Genomic DNA, 27,352 nt, shown 5'->3' with positions numbered 1-27,352 from the left:
AAAAGCTAAAGAAGTTGCCACGAAACAAGCGCTGGAGAAGATAATGGAAACAAAGGAGAACTATTTAGCCATCTCTTTTGACCAGATTAAACAAGCTTTATCGTGCCAGACAGCCGAGTTAGGCCGGTTTACGAGATTGATGGAACAACACAGTTGGATCCTTCCATTGTTTTCACATTTTCATCGATAAACTTGCAAGACTTTCAAAGCGCGTGCTTAAATCGATGGAGGGATTATAAAAACGACTAAAGCCTATAAGTGGAGGGATTATAGATTAGCGTAAAGCCTATAATTCCAAGCCAAGGTAGCCAACAAAAGTGGGGGGGTACTTTCACTGACCTTTACTAGTTGATGGCCCTGTCACTATAGCACCAAACCAATCCAACGCCTTTGGAAGGTCAAACAACACTAAAGGAGCGTCCAAAGAAGTTTGCCACTTTCTCTAGACAAAGCTGTGGCAGTGGCACATTCACAGCGCAATCTTAGACAAATCCCCGCAACACACCAAACAACGTAACTATGTATTGGGGTGGCCAAAATGATAGCGACGAGCACACTCCCTCCAATGGGCCCCAGTCAACGCCGTCCAGACTAGACTCGACCAGAAAAATCTTGACTTCGACTGGCGTCACGCCGCCCGGGGACTCGAACCCCCGACCATACGGTTAAGAGCGTTAACTCTGTGGCCTTTAGGAAACATTTAATTTGAACCTTGGCGCTCAAAATCGATGTCACATTTTCAGTGTGAGCCGTTGGATGTCGCAGCGGCTGGTGAAATTTCAGCCCTTGATTCGGTGGTGTGGACCGCAGATTTGGATTCGCGCTAGGGCGCGATTCTTGTATGACAGGGAAAGAGAGCAATGTGTTGCGCCCGGGCGGGCATTGCCTGGGCAAGCGTCGGGATTCCACAGCTCACTCGCGGATTGCGTGGTGATTCCCTGTCTTTGGCAATGCGACTAGGTTCGATCATCCTCTTCCCTCTTTAAAACTCCTCCGCTAGCACTTTCTTTGATTCTCTCTTGTCGATCACAGATGGAAATGTTGCTCCGACGCAGTTCAATTCTTTCTAAGAGATGCATTCCTGCTGTCTTGGCTCTACCCCGGAATCTATCCTCTCTTGTCACTGGTATAGTGATTTTCTAGCAAGATTTTCGATCATCCCTGTGCTATCGATTTCTCGCAGGTGATGCGGCGTTCTTGGAGGCGGTGGATATTTACTACGATAAAGCTGCGGCACTAGCGTCTCCAACTCCAGATATATTGGCTCAGATCAAGGTGACCTACTACTTTTAGTGGATTTCTCAAGACAACACTTTCTTTGCAGGGATGTAACAATATCTTAAAGGTCCAATTTCCTCTCAAGTGTTCCGATGGAACAGTGGAGCTTATCGAGGCTTATAGAGCTCAACATTCTCACCATCGAATGCCAGGTATGGCCTATTATTAGTTCTTCTTGATGAAGTCATACTCTCTAACTTTTCTTTCTATCTAGTCAAGGGTGGCATACGAATGGCTCCAAATGTTGATGCCGAAGAAACAATGGCGTTGGCTGCGTTGATGACTTTCAAGTGCGCTCTGGTGGACATCCCATTTGGAGGGGCGAAAGGAGGAATCAAAATAGGTGGGAATGATCTTTGTAATGCAGAATTATTTCTTTCTGAGTAGTATCATGTTGCCACAGGTAACTTGAAAGTTTCAATGCTTTCCTTCAGATCCTGCGAAGTATTCCACCGGGGAAAAGGAAGCGATCATAAGGCGATACACCAGTGAGCTTGTAAAGAAGAACTTCATTGGTCCTGCGATTGTAAGTGGATTTCCTTCTGCTCATCAAAGATCAAAACGTGGCATTACTCGGCTTCTCAGGACGTTCCTGCCCCTGATTATGGAACAGGATCCCAAGAAATGGCCTGGATCAAGGTATTTGTTGGTTATTATGCTGTGATTTTGTCAAAAAGGATTTTTTTCAGGACACTTACGAGCATCTCCAGTCAACTGACATAAATGGAACAGCTTGCGTAACTGGAAAGCCACTTGAAGAGGTACTATAGTGCACTCTAGTTGCTCATTCTGTTTACCATTTAACAGGGAGGTATTCATGGGAGGCAAGAAGCTACAGGCTTAGGAGTGTTTTTCTGTTTGAGAGAGTTTTTAGATGACGAGGTTGTTTTGCGTTTGTTTCAAAATCGAATTTACGACTCATTTCTTTTTATGCAGGGTCTGATATCCAAGCTGCAAATGAAACCTGGTATTGAAGGGAAAACTATCATCGTGCAAGGCTTTGGAAACGTCGGTCAACACACCATTGATGTAAGATGACCAGATTACGGTGGGAAGCAATTTCAAACTACTGTTTTTCAGTGCATTGAAGATGCTGGCGGAAGAATCATAGCCATCGCAGAGAAGGATGGTGGGGTTGTTGATGAGACAGGAAAGGGCTTGAACATCAAAGAGGTCAAGGATTACTTTAAGCGAAAGGGAACAATAACAGGATTTCCCAAGGGTTCCACTGTAAGTGGATTCATATTCTTTGTTCTTACGTTCTAATCCTGGTCGCACAGGTTGAAGACTCTTCAAAAATATTAGAGCTGCCGTGTGATGTTTTGATTCCAGCTGCGTTGGAGTCACAAATACATTCTGGCAACGCCTCTCTTATACAGGTACAAAAACGAAAGCAATGCTTCGAGAACTTTTAAACCTTTTTGTGAACAGGCCCGCATTATAGCAGAGGCTGCTAATGGCCCGGTAACTCCTGCGGCCGAAGCGATCCTAGAGAAAAGAGGAGTTGTTATTTTACCAGATTTGCTTCTGAATGCGGTATATTGTGTGGCTTCTTTGTTTATCGCTCACGCAAGTTTAGTGATGGTGCCTTTTCAGGGTGGAGTGACTGTGTCATATTTTGAATGGCTAAAGAATTTGAATCACATTCACTTTGGGCGCATGAGTCGTAGAATGGAAGAGCGTGGAAAACGGGTGGGCTGTATTATCTGATACCTTGAACTAACTTGTTTCTCACCATGAAGGTTTTTCTTGAGGCTCTCGAACTGGAGTTTGGAAATGGAAACAGATTATCTGACGAGCTTCGTCGCGAACTTGTTAAAGGGTTAGCTTCTGCCGGGGTTCAACTTTGCAGCATTTTTTCTGATAGCTGTTCTGCGAACTTTCCAGAAATACAGAGGTGGATTTCGTGTGGTCCGGACTTGAAGAGACCATGCTGGTTGCATGGGACAAAGTTAAGGCGGTCGCTGCTAAAAAGGTGACTTGTTTATTTTTCATGAGTTTGTTTCTCATGAGTTTGTTTCTCTGATTCAATATTTTGTTGCAGGGCTGCAATTTTCGCACAGCAGCATATTTGATAGCTATTGAGAGGATAGCGACATGCTACAAAGTCAGTGGGATATTTCCCTGATAGCAGCACTCAGAATTATAGAGTTCAGAACCTTTGTACATTGAGACATTTATACACATGGTAACGTTTGATCAAAGAGCCTGTCTCCCTTACTACGTTGAAATGCGTTTCGGTAAGTTTTTTCTTTAAAATCCCTTTGTAACTCCTCGCTTTGCAGTATAGTCTACCTAGTACATATCACGTATTGCTGGACAAGTGAAAACTTCTATTTCGACAACCGTGGCCTTCTTATCGTCACCGAAAATCGAATCCTTTCCATCAGGTCTGCATGCATACGAAAGTCCTAGTCTCGACTTTGCTTGGCTGAGATCGCCTTCACCTTTGTTTGGATCAGGTCCAGAAAGGCCACCCATAACAGGAACTAGTGGAGGCCCGATCAAAAGTCCATCAGCTCCAAACTGCGGCCCTCCTCGAGCATAGTCGAATATTGCAGCTCCCGAGCCTCCGACTTTGGGAAGAATAACAGGTGGTGAATCTCCTTGAGGGCAGTAGAACAGGAAGGCTTTGAAGGTGTCGTAGTAGTCATCAGTGCTCCGGAATCCGAGAGGATTAAATCCACCGAAACGAAGTCCGCCTCGAGTGACGCCTAGAACGACGCAGGGACCTTTGAAGTCAGTGCAGCCGTGGAACTTGTACGCACTGAAGCCGTCCAGAGATGCCTTGTAGCAGCACTTGAGCTCTTTATCTACACAAGAAGAGAGAATGTTTCAACGTCAAGTTCGAAAGCAACAGACCTGCAAGGAAGGTGTCTTGGACGAGCAGTGGCAGAAACGAAGGGAGCTCCAATTCGTGGTAGCCAGACTGTTTCGAAAATGAGATAGAATCCGTGGCCTCTTCTCTACCTCCGAAGAAGTTCCAGAGGCCACGAACAGGTCTGACTTTCCAAGTTCTTCGCTTCTTTCTAGTTGTATTGAAGCACAGCTTACCTGACAGGCGCAATGGACCGAGTAACGCGAGCTCCGCTCCCCTCATCCCTCTCTATCCGATCCGACGGCCAGAAGCTCTTCAATTCGAGGTAGTCAAAAGTGTAAGTAATCGGTTCATTAGAAGACTGGGTGTTTTATATATGTTTACACGTTCCAAAAAATCTTTCAGTCAGTTGTGTGTGTATGATCCCTCTGTGCGTGTATGTGTTTGTGTGTGTGTTCTTTCTTTCTTGTGTTGTTTGTGCTGTTCAGTAAAACCATATCGATCATGGCTGTCTGTGCGTTTGTGTGGTGTGTATGTGTTGGATTCGTTGTTCTCCTGTTCGAACTGTATAGTATAAGTAATGTATATGTATGTACCTGTGTGTTTTGTGTGTTGTTGTCTGGATGAAAAATCGCTGCTGCGAGTCGTGGTGGTAGCAGTAGCAGTCGAGTGATTTCACCCCAGGAACTGACGATCATCTGATGATAGGCCGGAGCTCCTGCGTGCCGTGCGCAAAGTGACACCGCTCTGCAAACGTGCACGTCCCGGACGAGTAGTTCTCGCACAGCTTGGTCTTGAAGTTGTGCGACCCCAGCGCTGGCCCCCGCGGCGGCGCCACCTCTCTCGTCTGGAGCAGCTGCCGCACCATCTCGCTCGCGCTCTCGATCTGCTCCAGCGACCCCTCCATCTCGACGTTCCTCATGTTGGGGTCGGTCTCGTGGTCGCGGATGGACACCTTGCAGCCCGTCACCTTGCTGATCTGCTTCACGTTGGCGCCGGCCTTGCCGATGATGGCCCCCGCGTATGCCGCCTCGATGCTCATCCGGGTGACCGAGATGCTGCCAAAGGTGGTGGCGGCGGGGACGCCGGGTGGCGTCGGCTCGCCGTAGTACACCGAGGTGGCCACCGGGTTGCTGGAGAAGACGGTGGTGCCGTTGATGAGCGCGGCGGCGCCCCCTATTCCGGCGGTGGCACCGTTCTGGAGGTGGATGACAGTGGCGGGCGAGGGGCGGGGATTGGAGGGGCGGAGGTCGGCCTCGCCATGCGCAAAGTGGCACTTCTCGCCAAACCGGCAGCCCTCTGGCGTGTTATAGCGGTTGCACAGGCGGGTCTTGTAGCCATTGACGGTCTGGGAGGGGTCGGGGACCACCGCCGCCGCCGCTGTTACTGCCGCTACTCCGCCGCCAGGAGTGGTGGATGCTGGGCTGGCGGCGGTCGATCCGGCTGTTCCTGGCGCGCCGCCCGGGGCGGCGGAGGAGAGCGCCGCGGTGCCGTTGGCTGCCTGGACCTGGAGGGAGTTGATGCCGCCGGGGACGTAGTGGAGGAAGTGGCAGCCTTCGCCGTACGGGCATCCAGAGGTACTGCACAAATGGAGGAAGAAATGCGTTGGATTCACGTTGGTTTTGTTCTTTCTGCAAGGGTGGTGCTTAGCAAAAGGAAGAAATCGCGAAGAGCAAAAGGAAAAAAAAAGGTGGTGAAGTTTGGAGGAGATCAGGAGATCTTAGCTCTAGGGTGAATTGACCTGAAGAATTTCGTACATGGTTTCGTCTTGCTCCCCAGTGCTGAGGTCTGCTGCGTCAAATCCCGGTCATCTGCAATTCCGTACACAGTTTTAGGGAATGCCAAGAGCCTCCGTTTGTGACAAGAATCACAGGAAGAACACTCAGAAAAACAAAGGAAAATGGAAGAGAAGAGAATTGGAAGAGAAACTGGTGGATAAAAATGCTGTAGAGAAGAAACTCAAAGAGATGGAAGAAATTAGAGAGAATTAGACAAGGGAGGAGAGAATGGAGAGAAATTCCAACCAAATGGCCCGTGCTTGAATCGGCATTTGCTGCCATAGGGGCATCCCTCTGGCGTTGTGTATCGCCGGCACTCGAAATCCCCGTTTTGCTGCTGGCATTGTTGCTGCTGCTGCTGCTGGACGGTCTGCGTGATCGGCGAAGTTTGCTGCTGCTGCGCGATCGACGATGGCTGCGGCGGGGATTGGTGGTGAATTTGGAAGGAGAGCGAGGAAAGATCCACATCCGAGCGCGCCTTCTTCTGGGCGGGCTCGAAAGAACCCATCCTTCCCTCCCCAGCCTCCCAATTGGCAAGATAGATGGCCGCAAAAAAAAGACCTAAAAAAACAAAACGGCCACTTCCACTGCCCGGGGACGGGGATTTTCGTTCCCCCTTCCCGGCCACATCGCTGCCGTCCATCTGGACCAGCCAATCGCAACCGCTGGATTAAATGTGTTCACTTTTTCAAAAATCTTTGTAGGGTTTGGCGCTCTCTCGTTTTAGGGCGAGATGAGATGAGCTTGGGCGGGGCGGGCGCGCCGGCTGTGATCTCCAGGTCTGTGTGCTGCTGTAGCGCCGATCTCTCTGCGCCGCGCCACTCGATGATCGCGAAGCTCGGGCAGAGGTTTAATGCGGCGGGGATTGGATCGGCTGCCCCCGTGCTGCTGCGCGACCGGAGCTTAATGCTGCCGCATGTTCATGTGCCGGATATCAGCTGGATTGACTGGAGGGCGCTCAAGGAGCGGGGATTTGCCGGTGTGGTGTTTGACAAGGATAATACGCTCACGGCCCCGTATGTGGCGACCGTGTGGCCGACGCTGGGCGAGTCCTTGGAAGAATGTCGGAAGTGCTTTGGGGAGAATGTGGCACTTCTCAGCAACAGCGCAGGTTAAGTGTCGAGCAAAGAGTTTTTTTTCTTAAATCTGATTTAGTTTTGTTAAAAAACTTCTTGCAGAGCAGGACTGTACCAGTTTGATCCCGCGGGAGTTGAGGCTGACGCACTAGAGGAGTCACTTGGAATTTCCGTGATCAGGCATGGTGAGCGTTTGGAAAACAAAACGAGTTTTCTTGGTTCACTTCCTAACGTTATTTTCCTAATGTAGGCTCTAAGAAACCGGCTGGAAATGCTGATGCTCTCAAGAAGAGATTTGGATGCGATGCGTCACTTCTCGTTATGGTAGGTACTCTTGCCTGTTATCCATTTCTTGTCCTTAGCTTTCTCTGTCACAGGTAGGAGATCGCCACCTTACCGACGTCGTGTATGGCAACAAGAATGGACTGCTCACGATTTCTACAGAGCCTCTCACGCTCAAAGGCGAGCCTTTCATCGTGACCAGAGTGAGTCATACATTCGTCGTGAGTTTAGGCAAATTATGTCTTTGCTACCTTAGGTCCGGAGGTTCGAAGATGCGATGCTGCGAAGATGGAAGTCCAGCGGATTGAAGCCGCCGCCTCACTCGCTGCACACTACGGAGTTTGACTTCATTAAAGATCCCGGTTGTTGGTAGAGGTATCATAGGAAAAGCTTTGATCATTCTCCATCACTTTGAAACAGTTTTTCTTACTTTTGAGCTATTTCAGCTAATGTAGCAACACCGCTGCTTTCAAGGGTTTGTTAGTGCAACTTGAAGAACAGTTTCTATCTTCAAGTTGCACTAACAAACCGTGCCACTTGTAGACCAAGAGGGTCCTCCGGTGTCATCCCTTCTGCGAGGTGGTACCTTGACACCATCGTTCATGTATGGATTCGAAATTCATGCACACTATGCCTGAATGCCACGCGAGTTCCCGGTATAAAAGACGTCCAGCTCTCTACTTCTCCTTCACTCAACTTCAGTCCATGGCAGCAGCAAGTGTTCACTCCGAGGTATGTGGGAGATGACGCAAGATGATTCCTTCTTAGTAGAGTTAGTATAGCTTGATTCTCCTTAGCCGAGACTGATCGTGGCTGCCTGCCTTTTGCATGCTTGGCAGACAGGAGTGGAAGCATGGGAGTACAGTCCGAGCATGCTGGACGAGGGGGATGATCCGAGGCTTCCACACAGACGCGTTCCAAATTGCCCAGTCCCACTCGCGCACCTCCATGGTACCCGCTTGTTCTGCTCTCTAGCTAGACTGTTTTTTGCTTAACGTGTAGCTCCAAATGCACTTGCAGAGCTTGGCGTCTTGACTTGGAAGCTCGACCTTGAAGCCACTTCTCTGCTGGAACAGATTCGAAGTGAACGCGGCTATCTCTACTCGGTGAGTGAGATTGGAGGGTTTTCGGATTGTGTTTAAAGTTGACAGGGAAACTTGCTTGTGGTCCAGGAGGTGCTCACTCTCTGTCGTGAAAGTACGGAGGATTTCGATGCTAAAGTCCAAGGCTTCTTCAAGGAACACACGCATTCACAGGAGGAAGTGAGGTTCATCTTGGATGGGAGTGGTACAGTTTTCTCAATTTCTTTTCTTTCTAGATTCAAATTCTACCTATTTTGTCTGCTTCTTCAGGTTATTGGGATATTCGAGACTTTGATGGCAAATGGATCCGGTTTGCTGTTGGCAAAGGGGATATGATCGTTCTTCCCGCGGGTATGTCTCACAGGTTCACGCTAGACGCGAAAAACTACATCAAGGCAAGTCAATCAGAGTCGAAATGTTCAAAGAACATAAAAAAGTCTTACGAATTTTTACGTTCTCTCTGTTTCCAGGCTTTACTACTTTACACCCAATATCCACATAGAACGCAGCATGACAAAGCGATCGTCCATAAACACAAGAACAATCTTGCGGACAATCCTGCTGCAAGGTAGAGTACTCGCTTTTCTTTTTCCTCGCCATTATAGCTGGATTCTTCCTCGCAGGGACGAGTGAGACTGAGAAAATAGGAGTCAAAAGCGCAATCTTTATCAATCACGATCTTTGGCCGCTTCCTCTCTCTGTCTGACTACGGATCAGACGACGTCAATCAAAACGCTAGAAGAAAAATGGTATATCATCAATTCGATCTCGGTCTCTTGTTCTCGGGCTCTTGCTGGTTTTGACTTTGGCCACTCTGGTGAATTTGGTGGTGCTGCTGCTGCGGCTGGAGTGGAAAATTGAGAAGAGCTCGCGCGCCCCTCATCTTAAACGCCGCTCGATCGTAGGCCCGAGCAGCCTGCTCGGCGGTATCAAACGTCCCCAGCCAGATCCGTGCGCCTTGCCGCATCGAGTCTCTAATCTCCGCCGCAAACTTCCCCCACGGCCTCTGCCTCACCCCGCGGTAGTGCTGCCTTTGTAAAGAAGCCGCCGGCATTGCCGCAGTACCGCGCGTCTCGGACTGTGTCAGCAGCGGTATCGCGCAATGTGCCGGCTGTGCTGCGTAGTGTACCGTGGGTGCCGCGCGGTTGGCAACGCACTGTGGTAGCTGTGCTGCGCGGTGTACTACCGCTACTGCCGGCGGCATGGGCGTCACGATCTCGGGCTTGGCGGCGTCGGCGAGCTCGGGCTCTTTCCTTTGCTTGGGCGTGAGCGGCTGCCATCCAGTCCGCGCGGCCTCCTTGAGCAGCCCGTAGAGAATCATGTCCTCGGAGTCGTTCTCGTTGAAATCCGAGAGGCCGCCGAGCACTGGGCTGGAAGCCATCGCCATGGCCGCGGCGATGGGGGCCGAGGTGGAGGAGCAAGAGGAAGTAGAAGGGGGCGGCGTGCTACACACTCTCTTGGAGATCCCCCAGGGGCTGTGGATGCTGCTGCTGCGATTGGAGGCAGCGGCGAAGGAGAGATCGAGCGGGAGGAGCGCAGGCCGCTTCTTCTTCCCGGGGAGGATATTGGTGGAATCGCTGGAAGAATCCGGGGAGAGGACCGCCGAGGATGGAGAAGAGGAAGGCGAGGAGGAAGAAATGTGTGTCATCAGCCGAAGAGCGCTCTTGTTGCCGCTGGCGGCCTCCTGGCTAAAGACGCCCCCAATCGCCTCGCGGAATCGATCCGAGCCGACACGATCGCGGAGCTTCTGCGCGATCCGGATGCTCTTCCTGCCCGAATCGCTGGAGATCCCGCCCGATCTGGCCGACCCAATGGGGGAATCCGCGAGCTGGGATGTGGGCGATGGCTGGATGTGCGAATCCTCGGCCTGATCGGCCTCGCCCAGCACCAGAGACGATGACACGAAGCTGTCCACTTCCAGGAGCGTCTTCTCGTCCTGATCCTCGCAATCGATCGCTACCTCCTCCGAGTAGAAACAGAGCGAGGGGCTTCCAAAAGGAACTAGCTCTTCCTGGTCCATGGAGTGGATCTCCTTTTCCTCTTGCAGCTAGCAGTCAAGCCCCACTATCAAATTCTATCTTCGCGTTGACACATTCGCTGCCGATTTCTCCAATTTCACTCTGGTCCTTCCTTCCACGCGACGGATCGATCGCACGAAGAGAAGAGAAGAAAATGGAAGAAACAAGGGGAAGATGCAAAGCAAGTGGACTCAAAGCCTGGGCAATGATCTTCTCCTCTTCTTTTTCCTCTCCACGGTCGTGATCGCAGCGCCATCATCGCGTGACGTGTCCTCATCCCGGGGCCGATGCCGCGCATATTCGCCACGCACACTCTCTCAGAAGCGCTACCAGAAGCTGCCGCGAAGCTCGGGATGCTTCCAGAGAACCTTCCTCGGCCCGGGAGCATATGCTTGCCTTGCTCACGCGACGTAGAAGAATATGCTCTGGTAGAGGAGGAAATTTCAAAGGTCGTATGTGTGGGCTCAATGCGAGACCTTTTACCATCTGCTAGCTTTTGTTTCGCAAGGCCACCATTTCCAGCGAAATTTCCTGTTTATCGAAACGTGCCAGGGTCCGTGGGGTCGATTTGGGTGGATGCTTCCTTGACTTGCACGTGATTCCACGAAACATCACTCCAAAAACCATTGGCACGATTTGGTCCATCGATTGATCGATCTCGGCCAAAAAGCCTACGAGCTAAAGCTCCTACAGCAACAAAAAGACATGATTTTCCCAATGGCATCCGCCAAAACAACAGCGATCATGGAGAAATCCACTACAAACTCAAGGGACATTGGGTTGGAGTTCCAATACCAACGTAAAGCTCCAAACTTTAGACACATATCAACAGATTTGTTTTAATATTTTCTTGGCCCGATCGAAACGGCAGGTCGCTTTTATGTTTCCTTGGCTTCTTTTTTTTTTTGTTCTTTCGTTTTTGGCAGAACGAGCTCCCTGCCACGTACAGTCTCCGCCGTGTCGTCTCGGCTTGCTCTTCACACAATCTGCCGTTTCTGGAGCCGATCAGCTGATGATACGTTTCGTTGCGTGTTTGTGATTCATCCCAGGTTTTCATAGTGCAAAAGCAAACTTGCGGACAGTTTCCTGGAAGTGACAATGCTAGGAAAAGTCTACCTTTCACATTGGTGGACTCCAATCCAAATCGCTTTACTTATGACTTCCACTCGCGAGCGGTCATTGATCCTCCCTTCAAGTTTAGGTTTTGGGTGTTATTCTGGGACACGAATGGAACTGTACCTTCTCAAGGACACAAATTAACAATTGCGCTAGACAAGGGTCGAACCTGTGACATTCTGCTCCGGAAACAGACGCTCTATCCACTGAGCTACTACTTACAGTTTTATTTTATATTGGAATATGCGGCATCGAATCAATTTATTGACCCGGGAATTAGGGTTCTTGAGGAAATGGTGGATCTGAGGCGATGGCGCCTCGAGGCGCTGCAGCAAATGCGGCTTGCGCTGCCGATGATGGGTGTTAATCTCATGCAGTTCGCCATCCAGATCACGTCCGTGATGCTCGTCGGCCATCTCGGCGAGCTCCAGCTCTCGAGCGCCTCCATCGCGACATCGCTGTGCACGGTCACCGGCTACAGTCTCTTGGTGAGTCCCTGACGCAAGATTTCGAGGCAGAATTGAGCAGTGAAGCATCCGGATCGTGGTCTCTTTGTAGCAAGGCCTTGCCACCGGCCTTGAGACCCTGTGCGGCCAGGCGTTTGGAGCCAAGCAATACCACAAGGTCGGCCTCTACTTGTATCGAGCAGTGCTGGTTCTTCTCGCCGTCGCGATTCCAGTGGCAGTGCTATGGCTCAACATGGAAAGTTTCCTCCTCGTCCTCCATCAGGCTCCAGACATATCGTCCAGCGCTGGAATCTACGCGCGATGGCTCGTCCCGGGGCTCTTCGCATTTGGCTTCCTCCAGCCACTCATCAAGTTTCTCCAAGCGCAGAGCTTCGTGCTTCCGATGTTCTTGTGCTCGTCGGTGACTTTGGCGGTCCACGTTTCGATCTGCTGGGTGCTCATATACAAGGTTGGTATGGGAAACGCTGGAGCAGCACTGGCGACGAGTGTTTCCAACTGGATCAACGTCTTCTTCCTCGCCGGAGTGGCGCTGCTCACTCCCCAGTGTCGCAAGTGTTTGCCAGAGTTATCCATGGAGGTTTTCGAGCATGTTTTCGACTTTTTGAAGTTGGCAGTGCCTTCTACGCTCATGTTCTGGTAAGTATTTTCTTGTTTCTTTTATTCGTTTAACTCTGCATTGTTCCCAGCTTGGAGTGGTGGTCGTTTGAGTCCCTCGTTTTGCTCTCAGGCGTTCTTCCCAATCCCAAGCTTGAGACGTCCGTGTTCTCCATCATGTCAGTAAAAATCTTTTCCTTCCTGTAAGCTCACTTTCCTTTTCCAGGCTAAACATCATCAACTTCTGCTACATGGTTCCTTATGGTATCAGTGCAGCAGCAAGGTATTCAGCGATTTGCTCAGTTACTCTCTTTGGCAAACTTTCGATCTCTGCAGTACTCGCATTTCCAACGAGCTCGGTGCCGGGCATCCATTTGAAGCTCGGCTCTCGCAGGGCGTTTCTTTCGGCCTGGCTGCCATTGACGCAGTGTTTGTGTCAACCCTCCTGTTTTGCCTCCGTGACGTTCTTGGCCGGGCTTTCAGCAATGAGGCAGAAGTGGTCGGCCATGTTTCGCGAATGATTCCAATTCTTGCTGCAATGACCGTCATGGATGCATTTGCCGGAGTTGTATCGGGTAACTCGAACTTTTTTTTTGTTTTGTTCTATGTTTCTAGCTAAACAATTGTTTTGCAAGGTTCTGCTAGAGGGTGTGGTTGGCAGATGCTTGCAACAATTGCAAACTTGGGAGCCTTTTACGTTGTTGGTTTGCCTGTAGGATGTATCCTAGCATTTGTCGTTGGTCTCGGTGGCAAGGTAACTCAATCTTTGGCCTTGGGATTGATGCCTGTTGCATTACACAGGGACTTTTGATTGGAGTTCTCTCGGGAGTGTCAACGCAAGCTGCAGTTCTGTCTGTAATAGCCCTCTCCACAAACTGGGCAAAGCAGGTGGACACTCTCACAAGTGGTTTGCTTACCAAATGTGATTATACAGGCACAAGCAGCGATGATTCGTGTGGACTCCGAGACAATCCCACTCCTTTGCTAAGTTTCTAGCTTTGTCTTTTGGCCATTTTGAAAAGTCGTCTTTGATAGCTTTGCCTTTGAGTTTGTCGCTTTGGCGCTGGTACTGTCGCTGCTGCCAGCTCTTCCACCACTGCCGCTCCTCCCTGGCTGCCGCTGTTTCCGGCTTCTGCATTCCTTGCCATGACCTGCGCACAAACTATAAGTGCATCACGAGCAGGGATGAACTTGGAAAGAATCTCAAGTCTCTTGAAATGGATCCCACCATCCTTTCTTGATGCAGTCAAGGCGTTTGGTGTCAAAGCGACTGTCCTGGTTAGCAGTTTCGCCTTTTTGTCTCTCTCTCTCTTGAGCTTTCGTTCTTTCTTTACGACTTGCATTGCAAGCATTCGTCACCGCACGCGTTACATTTTGACATGACACTCCTGCGTAGATTTTGAAACTTCTCGGGATTATGCGTTTGTCCAGGTTTGCAACAAAGGATCTTTACCTTTTTACAGACTCTCAAGGTTGTCAGGGCGACAGGCCTCAAGAAGAAAGAGCTCAAGTATGGAAGTCTGCCCATACTTGAGGCTGGTCCTCGGTGAAGGACCGTTTGCCAAATCCAGAATGGAACGAAACCTGTCATGTTCTGGATCCAGAATCTCTTACAGGTACGTGGTTCTACTACAAGCATTTCAACGAACTTAAATGGGCTTCCACGCGTTACGCTGAAACCCCTTGTTGCTATGCTTTTGCAAGATCATGGTGTCTCTAATGGAAAAGGTTTGTTTAAGTTCTTTTAACATAGCCTACCATTTTGGTTTGAAACTTCTCGGTGGCGATTTAATGGCAATTCCAGGGCTTATGGATCTTTGTACTGACAAAGCTGACTTCGCAGGACCTGATCATGGCCCAGAACAATGGAACCAACGTCCTAGACGAGAGGTAAGACTTAACTCGTGGAAGTCATACGTATACTCATGAATGCCTCTCAGCGCCTGTTGGAATGCTGGAAGTGAAGGCTGTCAGGGCGACTGGCCTCAGGAAAAAAGACTGGCTCATATGCACAACAGCAAACTTAAATTGGCTTGCAGATTAACAAGACAATTGAAGCCTCGTGACTCACACAGCGTCGAAAAAGCTCCCGAAGGATGTGGTTTGCCTGTCCATGGTGTCGAAGATTTGGAAAGCAAGCATCACCGACAACCGTACGCGAGGCTCGCATTTAGCAAAGGAAACCAAGGTAAGTAGTCCCGTTGATTTAATGTTTTATCTTTCTCTGGTTTGTTCGCGCGTTTCAGGCTATAAAGAAGATCCTGGATGGGATCAAGAGTTCCAGTACCTTGTAGCGGAGCCACCAGTGGGCGAGTGGAAAGCAATGGGAAATGGATACCACCTCCTTGTCGCGGAGCCCAACTTGAAGCATGAGACTGACGGATGGAGTGTTCATTTTCATGGTCGTTTTCTTCTTGACAAACTGTCCTTCACGAATGACCAGCCTCGCGTATGGGTCAGACTTCCCCACGAGGTCCAACCTTGACTTTCTGCATTTCAACAGCCCTCTGAGAGGAGTACATGTATGACTTAAGTCTGTCTTCGAGTAGTCTATGACGTTAATTTCCGGGCCACAAGTACATTTCTTATTCCTTGATCAGGTGACCTGTGTCAGTCAGTGCAAAGGTGAAAGTTTTTCCATGTAAACCTGGACAAACGCACAAGGCATTAAGTCGCCACCGAGAAGTTTCAAACCAAAATCTAAAGCAAACCTTTTCCATTAAAGAGACTATGATCTAGAATGCGCCAACAACGGGCTCCAACGACGTGTGTGGTGGCAAATACTTGCAAGTCTACAACCTGAAGAAAAAACTAAGAAAACAGACGCTCGACGAGGAGAAAGAAAAAGTGCCGTAACTACCAACCTGGACAGCCGCTCTGAGACCAAACGCCTTGGTAGCAGCAAGAATATTTCTGGATAGTCATCTCCTTTGATTCCTGCGAGAAGAAGTTGTACAAGAACAACGAAAAAACGTTACCTACAAACGTCGGCGACAGCGCGCAATGTCAAGGCCTCGAACTGTAGCGAATGATCACGAATGATTTCCAAGTCAGGCACTCCACCTGGCATAGGAAAATGCGACCCAAGCGCAGAAAGATTGGGATTTGTAGCCCAGAGAGGAATCTCGATCCTCCGAAGCTAGAATTAACCCTAATCATAATGGCTTCAAGCGGTGAGATAGCGAGGCGCTATGGAAGATTTGAGGTGGATGACGATTTTCGTGATGCTCGAGCAGCGCTAGGGCGGCTATTCGTCCGGAATGGCTCGCTCTCTTCTGTTACAACCATCGCTACCGTGGTTATGGTAGCACCAAGGTGAAAGATTTGTGTTTTGGTGTTGGAAGTTTCTCCTTTCTCGCTCTCGCTCTCGCTCTCGATGCAGTCACGGTGTTGTGTCACTTGCTCCGCTCGAAGGCTACGACCTCCGTCGCTTGCAATGGCTGGTTCACTATCCCACTCAAAGGGAGATAAGGGAGGCGAGTTTCATCGACGTGGACCGTGCGTGCGAGGTAGCAATGCTCGAGATCGAGAAGAACTACACGGAGTTTCCTCTGGAGATACCCTTTCTACGGAGTAGCGGGGAGCTCTTACGCCTGGGGTCTCGTGTCCATTTCCTGGGCTATGTTGAGGGGGTGGACAGGGAGTATGATGCATGCAGAGGAGGAGGCTCGAAGAAGGCGGAGACTGAAAAGATCCCGGCTTTCCATGATGTTCTCACGGTGGGAACTACACTCCCTGCAGGGTTTTGTGTAGGTAAGAGTAGTTTTGGCTGTAATTGATAGTTCCTATCATTAACTGTTTCTTTCTAGCTTCTTATTGTGGAGACAATCGCGGAGGCGTCATTTTCACCATCGATCCCCTCATGAAGCCCACGCTTCAGCTGATCGGGTTTCATATCAACAACATTGGGATGTTATGTAAATTCATCCCCGAGCACCTTGCGTTCAATGGAGGAGGAGGTGGTGGCAGCGGTGGAAGAGGAGGTGGTGGCGGCGGCGACCGCGGACGCGGTGGCCATAGGGGAGGCAAAGGTAGAGCTGTGCCGCTGCCGCGAGCGCTGCCGCGCGGAGGTGGTGGCAGCGGTGGCAGCGGACGGGGTGGCCGTAGGGGTAGAGCTGTGCCGCTGCCGCAAGCGCTTCCGCGTGGAGGTGGTGGCAGCGGAGGTGGAGACCAAGGAAGCGGCAGTGGAGGCAACAAAGCCAAAGGCAAAGAAAAAGTGGTGTGAAAACTGTGCGAAGGGAAACCATTGCGACTATGCCAAGTCTTGTGAAAAGAGCCAAGGCCTAATCCTATAGCTAAAGTATTCCCGCAAACTCCCTCGCTCTTGCTGCACATTGAGCCGCTTCTCGATATCCACCCTCGGCAGGCCATCACAGACTCGCAAGTTTTCAAGAAATCTACAAGTTTGCCACGGAGAATTTGAAAAACAGAGAAAAATACGCTTATGCGTGCCTGCGCCAATGGATGACGTTTTGCTCGTTGGAGCTTGAAGGCTCAAACTCTGTCAAGAAAACAAAACAAAAACTTAAAGAGTTCAATCCACTGATCTTCTTACCTTTTAGAGGATGAGCTTTCGTCCAATCGTACCAAACAGTCGTCAAACCATCAATGTCCAAACACGCGACATAAACGACAGCCTTGCGGTGCACGAATCCAGCCTCGAGAGCTACAGTTAGACAGTTTCAGTTAGACAGTTTCAATCGCCAAGCATCCAAACCTTTCCCAAAGTCGGGATCCTCCTTGACTCGGTTTTGGAACTGGTCGCGGATGGCAGTCTCGTCGAGCCTCCTCTCTCCATTCTTCTTCTTCTTCTTCGTCGGTCGAGTATCACGAGCCGGGATCTCCTCGAATTCCACCACCACTCCGCCAAGATGTCCTGCATCGTCAAGGACAGGAGCACCAACCTCCACCGTGCTCTCCACCGGAAGCATCACCATGTGGTAAGGCTCGAACTGATAAATTGGAAGGCTTGGATCCTCGATGAAGATGCCCGCCACGCACTTGACGTCCCCGGACTGTGGGTCGCGCTTCCAGCTGTAGGCATGATCCGACTTGCAAATCGAGTCATTCCAGTTGATGCAATAGTCGAAGCTGACAGGTTTGGCCGGCGTCAGGATGGCGATCTCGACCTCTTCCTCGTAAGTCACCACGCACTCGTACTCCAGTGGTGGATCCGAGAACACCAGCACGTACTTGCCAGAGGTGGAGCTACGGTTGCAGCACACGGCGGCGGTGAAGCAAGAGCCATCGGGCTTCACCAAGGCGGCCAGGCCCTTGTAGTTGTCATCGCTCGGCTCGTCGTCACCCTCCACAAAGTGCAAGCGAGCCACCATCTTGGAGACCCGGGACTGCATCACGTTGCAAACTTGCTCTGGTTTCGTGACGGTGAGCTCCAGCTCCTTGACATACGACCACAGGCCCTCGACGTTGCTCCGGTACGCCTCCAACTGCCTCGACCTCGCAACCTCGGCTCTTTGCTTCTTGGCCACGAGATTCTCCTCGTCGCGCTGCCGGATGTGATCCTGGACGGCGGGGTGATCAGCAGAGCGGCGTCGGCCCGTGATGACGAGCGCTTGCTCGTGGCTGCTACCGTCACCCAGGTCGGGCTGGTCCTGGAGCAACGCGGCAATGGCGTCAAGGGAGAGCACCGAGTTGCCGTCGGCACCTGGGACTAGAGCGCAGTTGCCAATGCGGAGGGAGTCCGGGTCCAGGCCCCAGTGACGAGCGATGGAGCTTACCATGAGTTTGGAGCCTATGAGTGGGAAGCGCAGCGCCTCGTCACCCCGCTTCACCCACACCACCGCCATAGCTCCGCTTGACCTAATACGGAATACGTCGAAAAAAGCTTCACACAATAGTTCGGTGCGTTTCGACTCGAGGTGCTCTCTTCCCAATTCTTCAAGATCGTGAAGATGCTTTTCAGATGCTATCAGTTATAAGTTTTTACACAACAATGGTCTGGGTGATGCTCCTCTACATCTACGTGCTCTACTCCCCGGACTGCAGCACAATGCCGAACTTCCTCTTCATCTATGGTACCCTTCCGGCCCCAGTCGTCCGACCGGAGTGGGGGGTGCCCACTCGTCGCACGGCATGCCGCTCGAAGGCGTGTTTGCGATTCTCAGTTTCGCTTCGTCCTCTGTTTGGATTCGAGCTCCACCATTTGTTCCAGACGCTGCTCCAGACGCTGCTGTACCTCCCTCGGATGTACAAGTACTAACCACTCCCGCTCGCTGGTGCATCATCACAACTGATCACTGGTGGCAGCGTTTTGCCTGCCTTTTGCTGAAACTTTTGCGGCAGGCAGGGTCAGTGCTCTCCCGGTGAATCCTCAGTTGCACGCTGGTGGAGGCGTTGAGGGCGGCGCTCTTGTCGCCAAGTACTGACAAGAGGCTGTGTGAGCACACGGGATGTGCGGTGGCTTCCAATCTCCCGCAAGAGGGCGGCCCTGTTAAGCGGCGCTGGCGAGCTTCCCCTGGAACAAGTGCCGCCTCCTTCCCCGCGTGCCGTGCAGCATCGCCAGGGATCTCGGCATCGGCTGGGCGATCCATGCTCGCGTCCGTCACACCACAGCGTGGTTCAATCCTCGCCTTCAATGCGGTTGTAGTGAGAAAGAGCGTGTTCAAAGATACAAGAGGAGTGGAGTTTTTATAATCGATGTGATGTGGCAGCTTATCGCTCCCCGCCGGATCGCTTGATTGATGCTCGAGATCATCCCTTACGTGCCAGATGCGTCGGAGTTGCAAGAGCCATAGAAACTTCACCTTGGGACAAACTTGTAAATATTTGCTTCCTCTTCCTTCTCCCCGAAATCTTTGCAAAACAAGCAAGCATGAATATCCCAAAAACGATTCTTTGCAAGAAGATGCCGAATATTCCTTTTCGGCGGGAACAAAAACTTCCACTTCCCCAAACTTTGAATTCAGCTCCAAAACACTCCTATCTTATACTAGTGAAAGATTTTACGTAGCCTGAATGGAGGTCTTCCTCGTTGATAGATCTCCAAAAACGTTGACAGTGCTACACCTCTTACTTCAAGGTTCATCAATGTCAAATTCTGTGTCAGATAAAAACCACAACTTTCGGAGTCAAATTCACGTATTCCAGAATGAATCTTACCTTCGATGGGATGAGTTGTCATCCAATCCTTCCAAAGAGTCGTTAGACCAGTCTCGACACACGCCACATAAACGGCTGCTTTCCGGTGCTCAAGGGCAGCACCCAGCGCTGAGGACATCAAACAGTTACAGTTAAGTTAAAAAGGGAGGCCGGAAACCAAACCTTTCGCGAAGTCAGGATCCCTGCTGACCACCTTGTTGCAGAAGTCACGGATGCTAATCATATCGAACTTCCTCTGCTCATTGTTCTTCTTGGACCGAGTACCGCGAGCCGGGATCTCCTCGAATTCCACCACAATTCCGCCAAGATTTCCCCGGCTATCAAGTACTGGAGCACCAACCTCCACCATCTCGAACGGAAGCATCACCATGCGGTAAGGCTCGCACTCCCCACTGCTAAGGCTTCGATCCTCAAGGAAGATCCCCGACACGCACTTGATGTCCCCGGACTCTGGGTCGCGCTTCCAGCTATAGGGACTACCCGACTTGCAGATCCAGCCATCCCAGTTGATGCAATAGTTGAAGCTGACGCCAGGTTCGATCGGCGTCAGGACAGCGATCGGATCCTTGAAAGACACCATGCACTCGTACTCCAGTGCTGGATCCGAGAACACCAGGATGTGCCTGCCAGAGGTGGAGCTACAGTCGCAGCAAGCGGCGGCGGTGAAGCAAGATCCATCGGGTTTCACCAAGGCGGCCAGGCCCTTGTAGTTGTCGTCGCTCGGCTCGTCATCGCCCTCCACAAAGTGCAAGCGAGCCACCATCTTGGAGACCCTGGACTGCAGCAGTTCGCGAGCTTGCTCTGGCCTCAAGCGCCTAAACGGGCCCCCGCCCTCGAGCTCCTTGACGTACGACCAGAAGTTTTCGACACTGCTGTGGAATGCCTTGAGCTGCCTCGACTCTGCGGTCTCTCTCCTTTGCTTCTTCCTTGCCACCAGATCCTCCTCGTCTCGCTGCCGGATGAGCTCCTGGACGGCGGGGTGATCGCAAGCCGAGCACGCATTCCTGGTTGCAGAGCAGCGGCGGCCAGTGACGAGGAGTGCTTGGTCGTAGCTGCTACCATCGCCCAATTCGGGGAGCAAGGCTACCATGGCGTCAAGAGAGAGCACCGAGTTGCCGTCAGCGTCTGGGACTAGAGCGCAGTCGCCGATGCGGAGGGAGTCCGGGTCCAGGCCCCAGTGGCGAGCGATGGAGCTTACCATCATCTTGGCGCCGTCCTGGAGTGGGAAGCACAGCGCCTCGTCCCCCCGCTTCACCCACACCACCGCCATAGCTCCGCTTTGACCTAATACGGTACATAAAATTAAAGTTTTTTAACAAAATCTGCCGTTAATCAGTTTGGCGAGTTGTTCGATCAAGGCCAAACTTACACATTGCTTTCCACTCGCAAGCGGTCCTGATCCCATCCAGGATCTTCTTTATAGCCTGACGAATAAAACAGAGAAAGATAAAACACCAAACCAACGGGACACTACTTACCTTGGTTTCCTTTGCTAAATGCGAGGTTCGTGTGATGCTTGCTTTCCAAGTCTCGACACCATGGACAGGCAAACCATATCCTTCGGGAGCTTTATAAGCTTCGATTGAAGCGTCTTGATCCTCCTTGGACGCTTTGTGGGTCACGAGGCTTCGATCATTGGGCAATCAGTCTTGTTAATCTGCAAGCCAACTTAAGTTCGCTACATAGAACCACGTACCTTTTCAAACATAACAGCCTGTGAAAGGTTTCGTTCTTCTTGTTCATTTTCGCGGTCGTTTTCTTCTTGGCAAACACGGACCGGGTCAGTCATTTTTCTTGACGCCAGTCGCCCTGACAAGCTTCACTTGCAGCATTCCAACACCGCGCTGAGAGGCATTCATGAGTATGCGTATGACTTCCACGAGTTAAGTCTTACCTCGGATTGTCTATGACGTTGATGTCCATTGTTCTGGGCCACAAGTACAGCTGTGCCAGTACAAAGGGCCATACAAACCTGGACAAACGCATAAAGCCCTGGAATTGCCATTAAGTCGCCAGAAGTTTCAAACCAAAATCCACATGAATGGTAGGCTATGTCAAAAGAGGAAGCAAACCTTTTCCATTGGAGACACCATGATCTTGCAAAAGCATGGAAATTAAGTTCGTCAGAATGCTTGTAGTAGAACCGCGTACCTTTTTCCAGTCAGAACATGAAAGGTTTCGTTCCATTCTGGATTGAGAGTGTTCAATTTCACGGTCGTTTTCTTCTTGGCCAGACAAGACTTCCCCATGAGGTCTTTCTTCTTGAGGCCCATCGCCCTGACAACCTTGACTTCCAGCATTCCAACAGGCTTCTTTACCGCTCTGAGAGGTATTTATATGTCTTGCACGAGTTATGTCTTATGACGTTGATTTCTGGGCCACAAGTACATTTGTGAAACTTTATCCTTGATCAGGTTGTGCGAAATCCTTGTCAGTAAAAACGTAAAGATCTTTTGTTGCAAACCTGGACAAACGCATAATCCCATTTAAGTCGCCATCCACCGAGAAGTTTCGTGAGGATGGCAGGATGCTTGCAATGCAAGTCTACAACATAAAGAGAGAATGATGGAGAGATAAACAAAAAGGCGAAACTACTAACCTGGACAGTCGCTCCGCGACCAAACGCCTTGACAGCAACAAGAACTCTTTGGCACATTTCGGAGACAGCTCGCGTCTCCTTCTCTTGAATATCACATCCTTGATGCCTGTCAAAAAAAGTCGTCAAAAACAGAGTACAAGAACAAAGATAAAAACATTAGCTACACAGTGTCAAGGCCTTCGCCGCGGATTCATCGATACATGGTTTGAATGAAGTCTGCATTTGCAAGTAAGGCATAGAAAAATGCGACCATGATCCCAGGAAAGGAATCACGGAAAGATTGGGACTTGAGGAAATCTCTGGCACAGCGACTTCATATGAAGCTCCTGCAAGGGTCGGATTGTGCCAAGCGATCAGCGCATGAGAATACTCTAGCTACATTCCTGGCGAGAATCCCTACCTTGACATCCACGGGCGTGAAATGGAAGTAGGCGATCCCGACAACACCCAGCACGGTGCTGATCAGCCCCATCGCCGCGCGCAATCCCCTCTCCATAAAAAACCATTTCTTCTTCTATAAACCCTTAAACCCTAGCAACGGCCTTCAGCAAGCAACGATGGCTTTGGAAGTCGCGGAGGTGGGCTTTGGAGCTGCGCGAGAAGTGCTCGGGCGCTTGTACGTCGACGACAGCTCCGGCGACAGCTCCGGCGACAGCTCCGACAACAGCTCCGTCTCGCTCTCGTCTGTCAATACCATAGCCACCGTGGTTATGGTCTGGAAAAGGTGAAAGCTTTGTGCCTTTGTGCTAGAAAACTCTCTCCTCTTGTCGCTCTCGATGCAGCCACGGCATTGTGTCCCTCGCGCCGCTCAAAAACTACGACCTTGGTGGCCTGGACTGGCTGGTTCTCTTCCCCACTCGGGGCGAGAAGAGGGCCGCGTCTTTCATGGCCGTGGACCATGAGCGCGACATAGCGATGCTCAAAATCGAGGGCGGGGCGTTACCTTTTCTCCGTTCAAGCAAGGAGCGCCTGTCACTAGGCCGCCAGCTTCATTTTCTTGGCTACGTTGAAGACGTGGACAAGGCTTCTTACAAAAAAGGGGATGGCAAAGACGAAACCAACCAGATCCCATCTTTCCAGGATCAAGTGACGGTGGCAACTACTTTACCGGGAGGCTTCTATGCAGGTGTTTTGTTCTTGCCATTTCAGCCCCGTTTTGACATTTTTTTCTTTCAGGAGCTTATGCTAGCGATGATCGCGGGGGTGCGATCTTTTCGATCGCACCCCTCGAGCTGGTGGGGATCCATGTCAAGAGACTTGGGATGTTTTCCAAGTTCATCCCTGCTCGTGATGCACTTACAGTTTGTGCGCTGATCATTAAAAGGAATGCAGAAGAAGGAAACAGCGACAGCCAAGGAGGAGGCGGTGGCAGCACCGGTGGTGGCGGAAGAGCTGGCGGCAGCGGCAGCGGAGGAGACGACCAGGGAGGAGGCGGAAGAGCTGGCGGCAGTGGTGGAAGAGCTGGCAGCAGGGACAGTGGAAGAGGAGGAGGCGCTGGCACCAGCGGTGGTAGAGCTGGTGGCGGAAGAGCTCGCGGCAGCGGAGGAGGCGCTGGCACTAGCGGTGGTAGAGCTGGTGGCAATGGCGGAAGAGCTCGCGGCAGCGGCAGTGGAGGAGGCGACCAAGGTGGCACCAGCGGTGGCACCAGCGGTGGCAGCCGCCAAAGCGACAAAGTCAAAGGCAAAGCTATCAAAGAGCTGTGTTAAGGAAAGCAAACTCTGTCTTTTTCTTTTACAAACTTGCCAAAACACAAAGCTAGATTTTCTCCAGCTCACCCTGCATCGCTGCGATGCCGATGGTGATACCCAGGCCGAGTCCAGGCCCCAGCTTGAAACTTAGCAAAGGAGTGCGATTGTCTCGGAGTCCACACGAATCGTCGCTGCTTGTGCCTGTATGTCCACCTGCTTTGCCCAGTTTGTGGAGAGGGCTATTACAGACAGAACTGCAGCTTGTGTTGACACTCCTGAGAGAACTCCAATCAGAAGTCCCTGTGTAATGCAACAGACATCAATCCCAAGGCCAAAGATTGAGCTACCTTCCCACCGAGACCAACGACAAATGCTAGGATACATCCTACAGGCAAACCAACAACGTAAAAGGCTCCCAAGTTTGCAATTGTTGCAAGCATCTGCCAACCACACCCTCTAGCAGAACCTTGCAAAACAATTGTTTAGCTAGAAACATAAAACAGAAGAAAAGAAAAGTTCGAGTTACCCGATACAACTCCGGCAAATGCATCCATGACGGTCATTGCAGCAAGAATTGGAATCATTCGCGAAACATGGCCGACCACTTCTGCCTCATTGCTGAAAGCCCGGCCAAGAACGTCACGGAGGCAAAACAGGAGGGTTGACACGAACACTGCGTCAATGGCAGCCAGGCCGAAAGAAACGCCCTGCGAGAGACGAGCTTCAAATGGATGCCCGGCACCGAGCTCGTTGGAAATCCGAGTACTGCAGAGATCGAAAGGTTGCCAAAGAGAGTAACTGAGAAAATCGCTGAATACCTTGCTGCTGCACTGATACCATAAGGAACCATGTAGCAGAAGTTGATGATGTTTAGCCTGGAAAAGGAAAGTGAGCTTACAGGAAGGAAAACATTTTTACTGACATGATGGAGAACACGGACGTCTCAAGCTTGGGATTGGGAAGAACGCCTGAGAGCAAAACGAGGGACTCAAACGACCACCACTCCAAGCTGGGAACAATGCAGAGTTCAACGAATAAAAGAAACAAGAAAATACTTACCAGAACATGAGCGTAGAAGGCACTGCCAACTTCAAAAAGTCGAAAACATGCTCGAAAACCTCCATGGATAACTCTGGCAAACACTTGAGCAGCGCCACTCCGGCGAGGAAGAAGACGTTGATCCAGTTGGAAACACTCGTCGCCAGTGCTGCTCCAGCGTTTCCCATCCCAACCTTGTATATGAGCACCCAGCAGATCGAAACGTGGACCACCAAAGTCACCGACGAGCACAAGAACATCAGAAGCACGAAGCTCCACGCTTGGAGAAACTTGATGAGTGGCTGGAGGAAGCAAAATGCGAAGAGCCCCTGGACGAGCCATCGCGCGTATATTCCAGCGCTGGACGATATATCGAGGATGTTGAGCCATAGCACTGCCACTGGAATAGCGACGGCGAGAAGAACCAGCACTGCTCGATACAAGTAGAGGCCGACCTTGTGGTACTCAACGCCTGGCCGCACAGGGTCTCAAGGCTGGTGGCAAACAAAGAGACCACGATCCGGATGCTTCACTGCTCAATTCTGCCTCGAAATCTTGCGTCAGGGACTCACCAAGAGACTGTAGCCGGTGACCGTGACAGCGATGTCGCGATGGAGGCGCTGGAGAGCTGGAGCTCGCCGAGATGGCCGACGAGCATCACGGACGTGATCTGGATGGCGAACTGCATGAGCTTGACGCCCATCATCGGCAGCGCAAGCCGCATTTGCTGCAGCGCAAGAACCTTAATTCCCGGGTCAATAAAAAGATTCGATGCCGCATATTCTAGTATAAAATAAAACTGTAAGTAAAGCGTTTGTAGCTCAGAGCAGAAAGTCACAGGTCGCCATTGTTTCTTGATTTGAATTTGTGCCCTAAAACAAGGATCAATTAAAGCGATTTGAAAGTTTGGTAGATACGAAAGAGATTGAGTGAGACGGGCAGGGAGCTTGTGCTGCCAATAACACAAAAGGAGCAAATCTGTTGATAAGTGTCTAAAGTTTGAAGCACTGCCAACTTTTTGGAACTCCAATCCAATGTCCTGTAAGTTTGTAAAGGATTTCTCCATTATCACTGTTGTTTTGTTGGATGCCATTGGGAAAGTTATGTCTTTTTGTTGTTGTAAGAGCTTTAGCTCGTAGGCTTTTTCGGTGAAATTGATTAATAAATCTAAGCCTAGCAAGGGATTTTGGACTAGAATCTCCTTTACCTATTCTTCGGAGCTGTTAGTGTAGTATTTTTATGGAATATAGAGGTAAAAAGAGCAAATATGCATTATAATGAATTATTTAATGAAGTATGTATGGTTGTTAGCTCTTTAGAGGATTGTTATTGCTAGAAAAGATTTTTCATAATTTTGATTTACCGAAGGACATTATTAGTAATTGAGATTCAAAATTCACTAGTGGATTTTAAAAGAACTTTGCAAAAGCTATACAAATGACTTTGAAACTCTCAAGTGGAAATCATCCTCAAATAGATGGGTAAATCAAGTGTGAATTATGTGGTGGAGACAAAGAAACATCCACCTAAATCGACCCATGACCTTAACACAAATAGAAAATTTCATTAGAAATGGTGCTTTTGTGAAATAAAAGCTAGTATTGATCTACTAGAGCATATTCTTCTCTGTCACTGGCAAAGAAAGCATATGCTCTCGAGCCAAGAAAAGTTCCCTCTGACAGCTTCCAATGGCACTGTGAGACATAAAATCCCTAGGCCCCAAAGTGGAGCCGGAAGGACGCCACATGGTAGTGGCCGAAGCGAGAGCCAAACGAGCGTAACACGTTTGGACCAAAAGCTCCGACTTGAAAAGTCAAGAGCGGGAGTGGAACTCCCAACGAAGTGCTCGAGGAACGAGCACGAAGCGAGCAAAAGGCGAGGCTCCAAAAAGGGACCCAAAAGGACCAACACATGACACGTGGGAGTGTCCGAGATGGACTCGAGTTGGAGTCCGAAGTGGAGTCCGAGATGGACCCGAGTTGGAGTCCGAAGTGGAGTCCGAGATGGACCCGAGATGGAGTCCGAGATGGAGTCCGAAGTGGAGTCCGAGGTGGACCCGAGATGGACCCGAGTTGGAGTCCGAAGTGGAGTCCGAGATGGACCCGAGATGGAGTCCGAGATGGAGTCCAAGATGGAGTCCGAGGTGGACCCGAGATGGACCCGAAATGGAGTCCGAGATGGAGTCCGAGATGGACCCGAGATGGAGTCCGAGATGGAGTCCGAGATGGACCCGAGATGGACCCGAGATGGAGTCCGAGATGGAGTCCGAGATGGAGTCCGAAGTCGAGACCGAGACCGGGACCGAGACCGAGACCGAGACCGAGACCGAGACCGAGATCGGGACCGAGACTGAGACTGAGGCCGAGGCCGAGACCGAGCCCGAGCCCGAGTCCGAGTCC

The 27,352-nt window shown here is 50.7% G+C and overlaps 11 protein-coding genes, 1 long non-coding RNA gene and 1 pseudogene across 15 annotated transcripts; 6 read left to right on the top strand and 7 right to left on the bottom strand.

The window, feature by feature from the left end:
• Positions 1–854: 854 nt before the first annotated feature.
• LOC9634386 (glutamate dehydrogenase, mitochondrial) lies at positions 855–4,469 on the top strand. Its single transcript, XM_024671688.1, has 20 exons — positions 855–960; positions 1,001–1,126; positions 1,184–1,275; positions 1,325–1,430; positions 1,493–1,621; positions 1,713–1,804; positions 1,864–1,917; positions 1,968–2,039; positions 2,086–2,160; positions 2,215–2,307; positions 2,359–2,508; positions 2,559–2,657; positions 2,710–2,814; positions 2,875–2,970; positions 3,021–3,100; positions 3,166–3,253; positions 3,323–3,518; positions 3,564–3,668; positions 3,741–4,278; positions 4,340–4,469. The coding sequence occupies exons 1-17, from the start codon at positions 861–863 to the stop codon at positions 3,404–3,406; spliced, it is 1,641 nt and encodes a 546-aa protein (XP_024527456.1). The 5' UTR covers positions 855–860; the 3' UTR covers positions 3,407–3,518; positions 3,564–3,668; positions 3,741–4,278; positions 4,340–4,469.
• On the bottom strand, positions 3,514–4,390 carry LOC9634385. The gene is made up of 2 exons (XM_002966760.2): positions 4,141–4,390; positions 3,514–4,091 (listed from the first exon to the last, which is right to left on the bottom strand). The coding sequence occupies exons 1-2, from the start codon at positions 4,376–4,378 to the stop codon at positions 3,574–3,576; spliced, it is 756 nt and encodes a 251-aa protein (XP_002966806.1). The 5' UTR covers positions 4,379–4,390; the 3' UTR covers positions 3,514–3,573.
• A 321-nt stretch (positions 4,470–4,790) lies between the features above and the next one.
• On the bottom strand, positions 4,791–6,517 carry LOC9636111 (zinc finger CCCH domain-containing protein 14). The gene is made up of 3 exons (XM_024671717.1): positions 6,121–6,517; positions 5,838–5,907; positions 4,791–5,676 (listed from the first exon to the last, which is right to left on the bottom strand). The coding sequence occupies exons 1-3, from the start codon at positions 6,515–6,517 to the stop codon at positions 4,791–4,793; spliced, it is 1,353 nt and encodes a 450-aa protein (XP_024527485.1).
• Positions 6,518–6,591: 74 nt separating this feature from the next.
• LOC9636110 (probable phosphatidylglycerophosphatase, mitochondrial) lies at positions 6,592–7,777 on the top strand. Of its 4 annotated transcripts, none has more exons than XM_024671694.1 (6): positions 6,592–6,985; positions 7,058–7,135; positions 7,201–7,274; positions 7,328–7,435; positions 7,489–7,607; positions 7,679–7,777. In XM_024671694.1, exons 1-5 carry the CDS (start codon positions 6,613–6,615, stop codon positions 7,603–7,605), a joined length of 750 nt encoding a protein of 249 aa, XP_024527462.1. In that variant the 5' UTR covers positions 6,592–6,612; the 3' UTR covers positions 7,606–7,607; positions 7,679–7,777. The 4 variants fall into 4 exon arrangements, with proteins under 4 accessions (XP_024527462.1, XP_024527464.1, XP_024527460.1 ...); XM_024671696.1 differs by having other exon boundaries at positions 7,201–7,278; XM_024671692.1 differs by lacking the exon at positions 7,679–7,777 and having other exon boundaries at positions 7,489–7,672.
• Positions 7,778–7,823: 46 nt separating this feature from the next.
• LOC9634384 (1,2-dihydroxy-3-keto-5-methylthiopentene dioxygenase) lies at positions 7,824–9,095 on the top strand. Its single transcript, XM_002967128.2, has 7 exons — positions 7,824–7,964; positions 8,072–8,183; positions 8,253–8,338; positions 8,405–8,519; positions 8,585–8,709; positions 8,785–8,882; positions 8,938–9,095. The coding sequence occupies exons 1-7, from the start codon at positions 7,839–7,841 to the stop codon at positions 8,945–8,947; spliced, it is 672 nt and encodes a 223-aa protein (XP_002967174.2). The 5' UTR covers positions 7,824–7,838; the 3' UTR covers positions 8,948–9,095.
• On the bottom strand, positions 8,961–10,598 carry LOC9636109. Its single transcript, XM_024671689.1, has one exon. It carries the CDS (start codon positions 10,332–10,334, stop codon positions 9,072–9,074), a length of 1,263 nt encoding a protein of 420 aa, XP_024527457.1. The 5' UTR covers positions 10,335–10,598; the 3' UTR covers positions 8,961–9,071.
• Positions 10,599–11,740: 1,142 nt separating this feature from the next.
• Positions 11,741–13,543, top strand: LOC9636108 (protein DETOXIFICATION 17). The gene is made up of 8 exons (XM_002967127.2): positions 11,741–11,936; positions 12,007–12,551; positions 12,602–12,688; positions 12,736–12,792; positions 12,846–13,084; positions 13,145–13,263; positions 13,311–13,397; positions 13,444–13,543. The coding sequence occupies exons 1-8, from the start codon at positions 11,742–11,744 to the stop codon at positions 13,495–13,497; spliced, it is 1,383 nt and encodes a 460-aa protein (XP_002967173.1). The 5' UTR covers position 11,741; the 3' UTR covers positions 13,498–13,543.
• A 110-nt stretch (positions 13,544–13,653) lies between these two features.
• LOC112345290 lies at positions 13,654–15,095 on the top strand. The gene is made up of 5 exons (XM_024671697.1): positions 13,654–14,125; positions 14,214–14,237; positions 14,314–14,399; positions 14,450–14,697; positions 14,756–15,095. Exons 1-5 carry the CDS (start codon positions 14,099–14,101, stop codon positions 14,992–14,994), a joined length of 624 nt encoding a protein of 207 aa, XP_024527465.1. The 5' UTR covers positions 13,654–14,098; the 3' UTR covers positions 14,995–15,095.
• LOC112345291 lies at positions 15,050–15,661 on the bottom strand. The gene is made up of 3 exons (XR_002991999.1): positions 15,374–15,661; positions 15,221–15,308; positions 15,050–15,156 (listed from the first exon to the last, which is right to left on the bottom strand). It is a non-coding gene; the product is annotated as an uncharacterized LOC112345291 (long non-coding RNA).
• LOC9636107 lies at positions 15,529–16,815 on the top strand. The gene is made up of 3 exons (XM_024671691.1): positions 15,529–15,824; positions 15,892–16,262; positions 16,319–16,815. The coding sequence occupies exons 1-3, from the start codon at positions 15,538–15,540 to the stop codon at positions 16,732–16,734; spliced, it is 1,074 nt and encodes a 357-aa protein (XP_024527459.1). The 5' UTR covers positions 15,529–15,537; the 3' UTR covers positions 16,735–16,815.
• Positions 16,727–18,328, bottom strand: LOC112345289. The gene is made up of 3 exons (XM_024671690.1): positions 17,227–18,328; positions 17,065–17,175; positions 16,727–17,010 (listed from the first exon to the last, which is right to left on the bottom strand). The coding sequence occupies exons 1-3, from the start codon at positions 18,314–18,316 to the stop codon at positions 16,952–16,954; spliced, it is 1,260 nt and encodes a 419-aa protein (XP_024527458.1). The 5' UTR covers positions 18,317–18,328; the 3' UTR covers positions 16,727–16,951.
• A 957-nt stretch (positions 18,329–19,285) lies between these two features.
• On the bottom strand, positions 19,286–20,906 carry LOC112345481. The gene is made up of 3 exons (XM_024672361.1): positions 19,791–20,906; positions 19,629–19,736; positions 19,286–19,566 (listed from the first exon to the last, which is right to left on the bottom strand). The coding sequence occupies exons 1-3, from the start codon at positions 20,896–20,898 to the stop codon at positions 19,544–19,546; spliced, it is 1,239 nt and encodes a 412-aa protein (XP_024528129.1). The 5' UTR covers positions 20,899–20,906; the 3' UTR covers positions 19,286–19,543.
• A 3,156-nt stretch (positions 20,907–24,062) lies between these two features.
• LOC9634395 lies at positions 24,063–26,768 on the bottom strand (annotated as a pseudogene).
• Between the last annotated feature and the right edge of the window lie 584 nt (positions 26,769–27,352).

The sequence above is a fragment of the Selaginella moellendorffii genome, unplaced genomic scaffold, assembly GCF_000143415.4.
Source record: "Selaginella moellendorffii unplaced genomic scaffold, v1.0 SELMOscaffold_8, whole genome shotgun sequence".
NCBI classification, from domain to species: domain Eukaryota; kingdom Viridiplantae; phylum Streptophyta; class Lycopodiopsida; order Selaginellales; family Selaginellaceae; genus Selaginella; species Selaginella moellendorffii.
Note: the sequence above shows the minus strand (reverse complement) of the source record. Positions and strands in the feature narration are given on the sequence as shown.

Coding starts and splice junctions, on each gene's coding strand:
- LOC9636111 (XM_024671717.1), bottom strand. CDS start 6,517: ATGGACGGCAGCGATGTGGCCGGGAAGGGGGAACGAAAATCCCCGTCC. Junction 5,908..6,120: donor ATTCAAGCACGGGCCATTTG/GTTGGAATTTCT, acceptor ACGGAATTGCAG/ATGACCGGGATTTGACGCAG. Junction 5,677..5,837: donor CCATGTACGAAATTCTTCAG/GTCAATTCACCC, acceptor CCATTTGTGCAG/TACCTCTGGATGCCCGTACG.
- LOC112345289 (XM_024671690.1), bottom strand. CDS start 18,316: ATGGCGGTGGTGTGGGTGAAGCGGGGTGACGAGGCGCTGCGCTTCCCA. Junction 17,176..17,226: donor GGATCCCGACTTTGGGAAAG/GTTTGGATGCTT, acceptor GTCTAACTGTAG/CTCTCGAGGCTGGATTCGTG. Junction 17,011..17,064: donor GAAAGCTCATCCTCTAAAAG/GTAAGAAGATCA, acceptor TTTTCTTGACAG/AGTTTGAGCCTTCAAGCTCC.
- LOC112345481 (XM_024672361.1), bottom strand. CDS start 20,898: ATGGCGGTGGTGTGGGTGAAGCGGGGGGACGAGGCGCTGTGCTTCCCA. Junction 19,737..19,790: donor GGATCCTGACTTCGCGAAAG/GTTTGGTTTCCG, acceptor TGATGTCCTCAG/CGCTGGGTGCTGCCCTTGAG. Junction 19,567..19,628: donor GACAACTCATCCCATCGAAG/GTAAGATTCATT, acceptor TATCTGACACAG/AATTTGACATTGATGAACCT.
- LOC9634384 (XM_002967128.2), top strand. CDS start 7,839: ATGGATTCGAAATTCATGCACACTATGCCTGAATGCCACGCGAGTTCC. Junction 8,184..8,252: donor CCCACTCGCGCACCTCCATG/GTACCCGCTTGT, acceptor ATGCACTTGCAG/AGCTTGGCGTCTTGACTTGG. Junction 8,520..8,584: donor GTTCATCTTGGATGGGAGTG/GTACAGTTTTCT, acceptor CTGCTTCTTCAG/GTTATTGGGATATTCGAGAC.
- LOC9636110 (XM_024671694.1), top strand. CDS start 6,613: ATGAGCTTGGGCGGGGCGGGCGCGCCGGCTGTGATCTCCAGGTCTGTG. Junction 6,986..7,057: donor ACTTCTCAGCAACAGCGCAG/GTTAAGTGTCGA, acceptor CTTGCAGAGCAG/GACTGTACCAGTTTGATCCC. Junction 7,275..7,327: donor ATGCGTCACTTCTCGTTATG/GTAGGTACTCTT, acceptor TCTCTGTCACAG/GTAGGAGATCGCCACCTTAC.
- LOC9636108 (XM_002967127.2), top strand. CDS start 11,742: ATGGTGGATCTGAGGCGATGGCGCCTCGAGGCGCTGCAGCAAATGCGG. Junction 13,085..13,144: donor ATTTGCCGGAGTTGTATCGG/GTAACTCGAACT, acceptor TTGTTTTGCAAG/GTTCTGCTAGAGGGTGTGGT. Junction 13,264..13,310: donor TCGTTGGTCTCGGTGGCAAG/GTAACTCAATCT, acceptor TGCATTACACAG/GGACTTTTGATTGGAGTTCT.
- LOC9634385 (XM_002966760.2), bottom strand. CDS start 4,378: ATGAGGGGAGCGGAGCTCGCGTTACTCGGTCCATTGCGCCTGTCAGGT. Junction 4,092..4,140: donor CCAAGACACCTTCCTTGCAG/GTCTGTTGCTTT, acceptor CTTCTTGTGTAG/ATAAAGAGCTCAAGTGCTGC.
- LOC9636107 (XM_024671691.1), top strand. CDS start 15,538: ATGATCACGAATGATTTCCAAGTCAGGCACTCCACCTGGCATAGGAAA. Junction 15,825..15,891: donor GTGGTTATGGTAGCACCAAG/GTGAAAGATTTG, acceptor CTCTCGATGCAG/TCACGGTGTTGTGTCACTTG. Junction 16,263..16,318: donor CCCTGCAGGGTTTTGTGTAG/GTAAGAGTAGTT, acceptor GTTTCTTTCTAG/CTTCTTATTGTGGAGACAAT.
- LOC9636109 (XM_024671689.1), bottom strand. CDS start 10,334: ATGGACCAGGAAGAGCTAGTTCCTTTTGGAAGCCCCTCGCTCTGTTTC.
- LOC112345290 (XM_024671697.1), top strand. CDS start 14,099: ATGTTCTGGATCCAGAATCTCTTACAG. Junction 14,400..14,449: donor ACCAACGTCCTAGACGAGAG/GTAAGACTTAAC, acceptor AATGCCTCTCAG/CGCCTGTTGGAATGCTGGAA. Junction 14,698..14,755: donor ATTTAGCAAAGGAAACCAAG/GTAAGTAGTCCC, acceptor CGCGCGTTTCAG/GCTATAAAGAAGATCCTGGA.
- LOC9634386 (XM_024671688.1), top strand. CDS start 861: ATGTGTTGCGCCCGGGCGGGCATTGCCTGGGCAAGCGTCGGGATTCCA. Junction 2,308..2,358: donor TCGGTCAACACACCATTGAT/GTAAGATGACCA, acceptor ACTGTTTTTCAG/TGCATTGAAGATGCTGGCGG. Junction 2,815..2,874: donor CAGATTTGCTTCTGAATGCG/GTATATTGTGTG, acceptor GTGCCTTTTCAG/GGTGGAGTGACTGTGTCATA.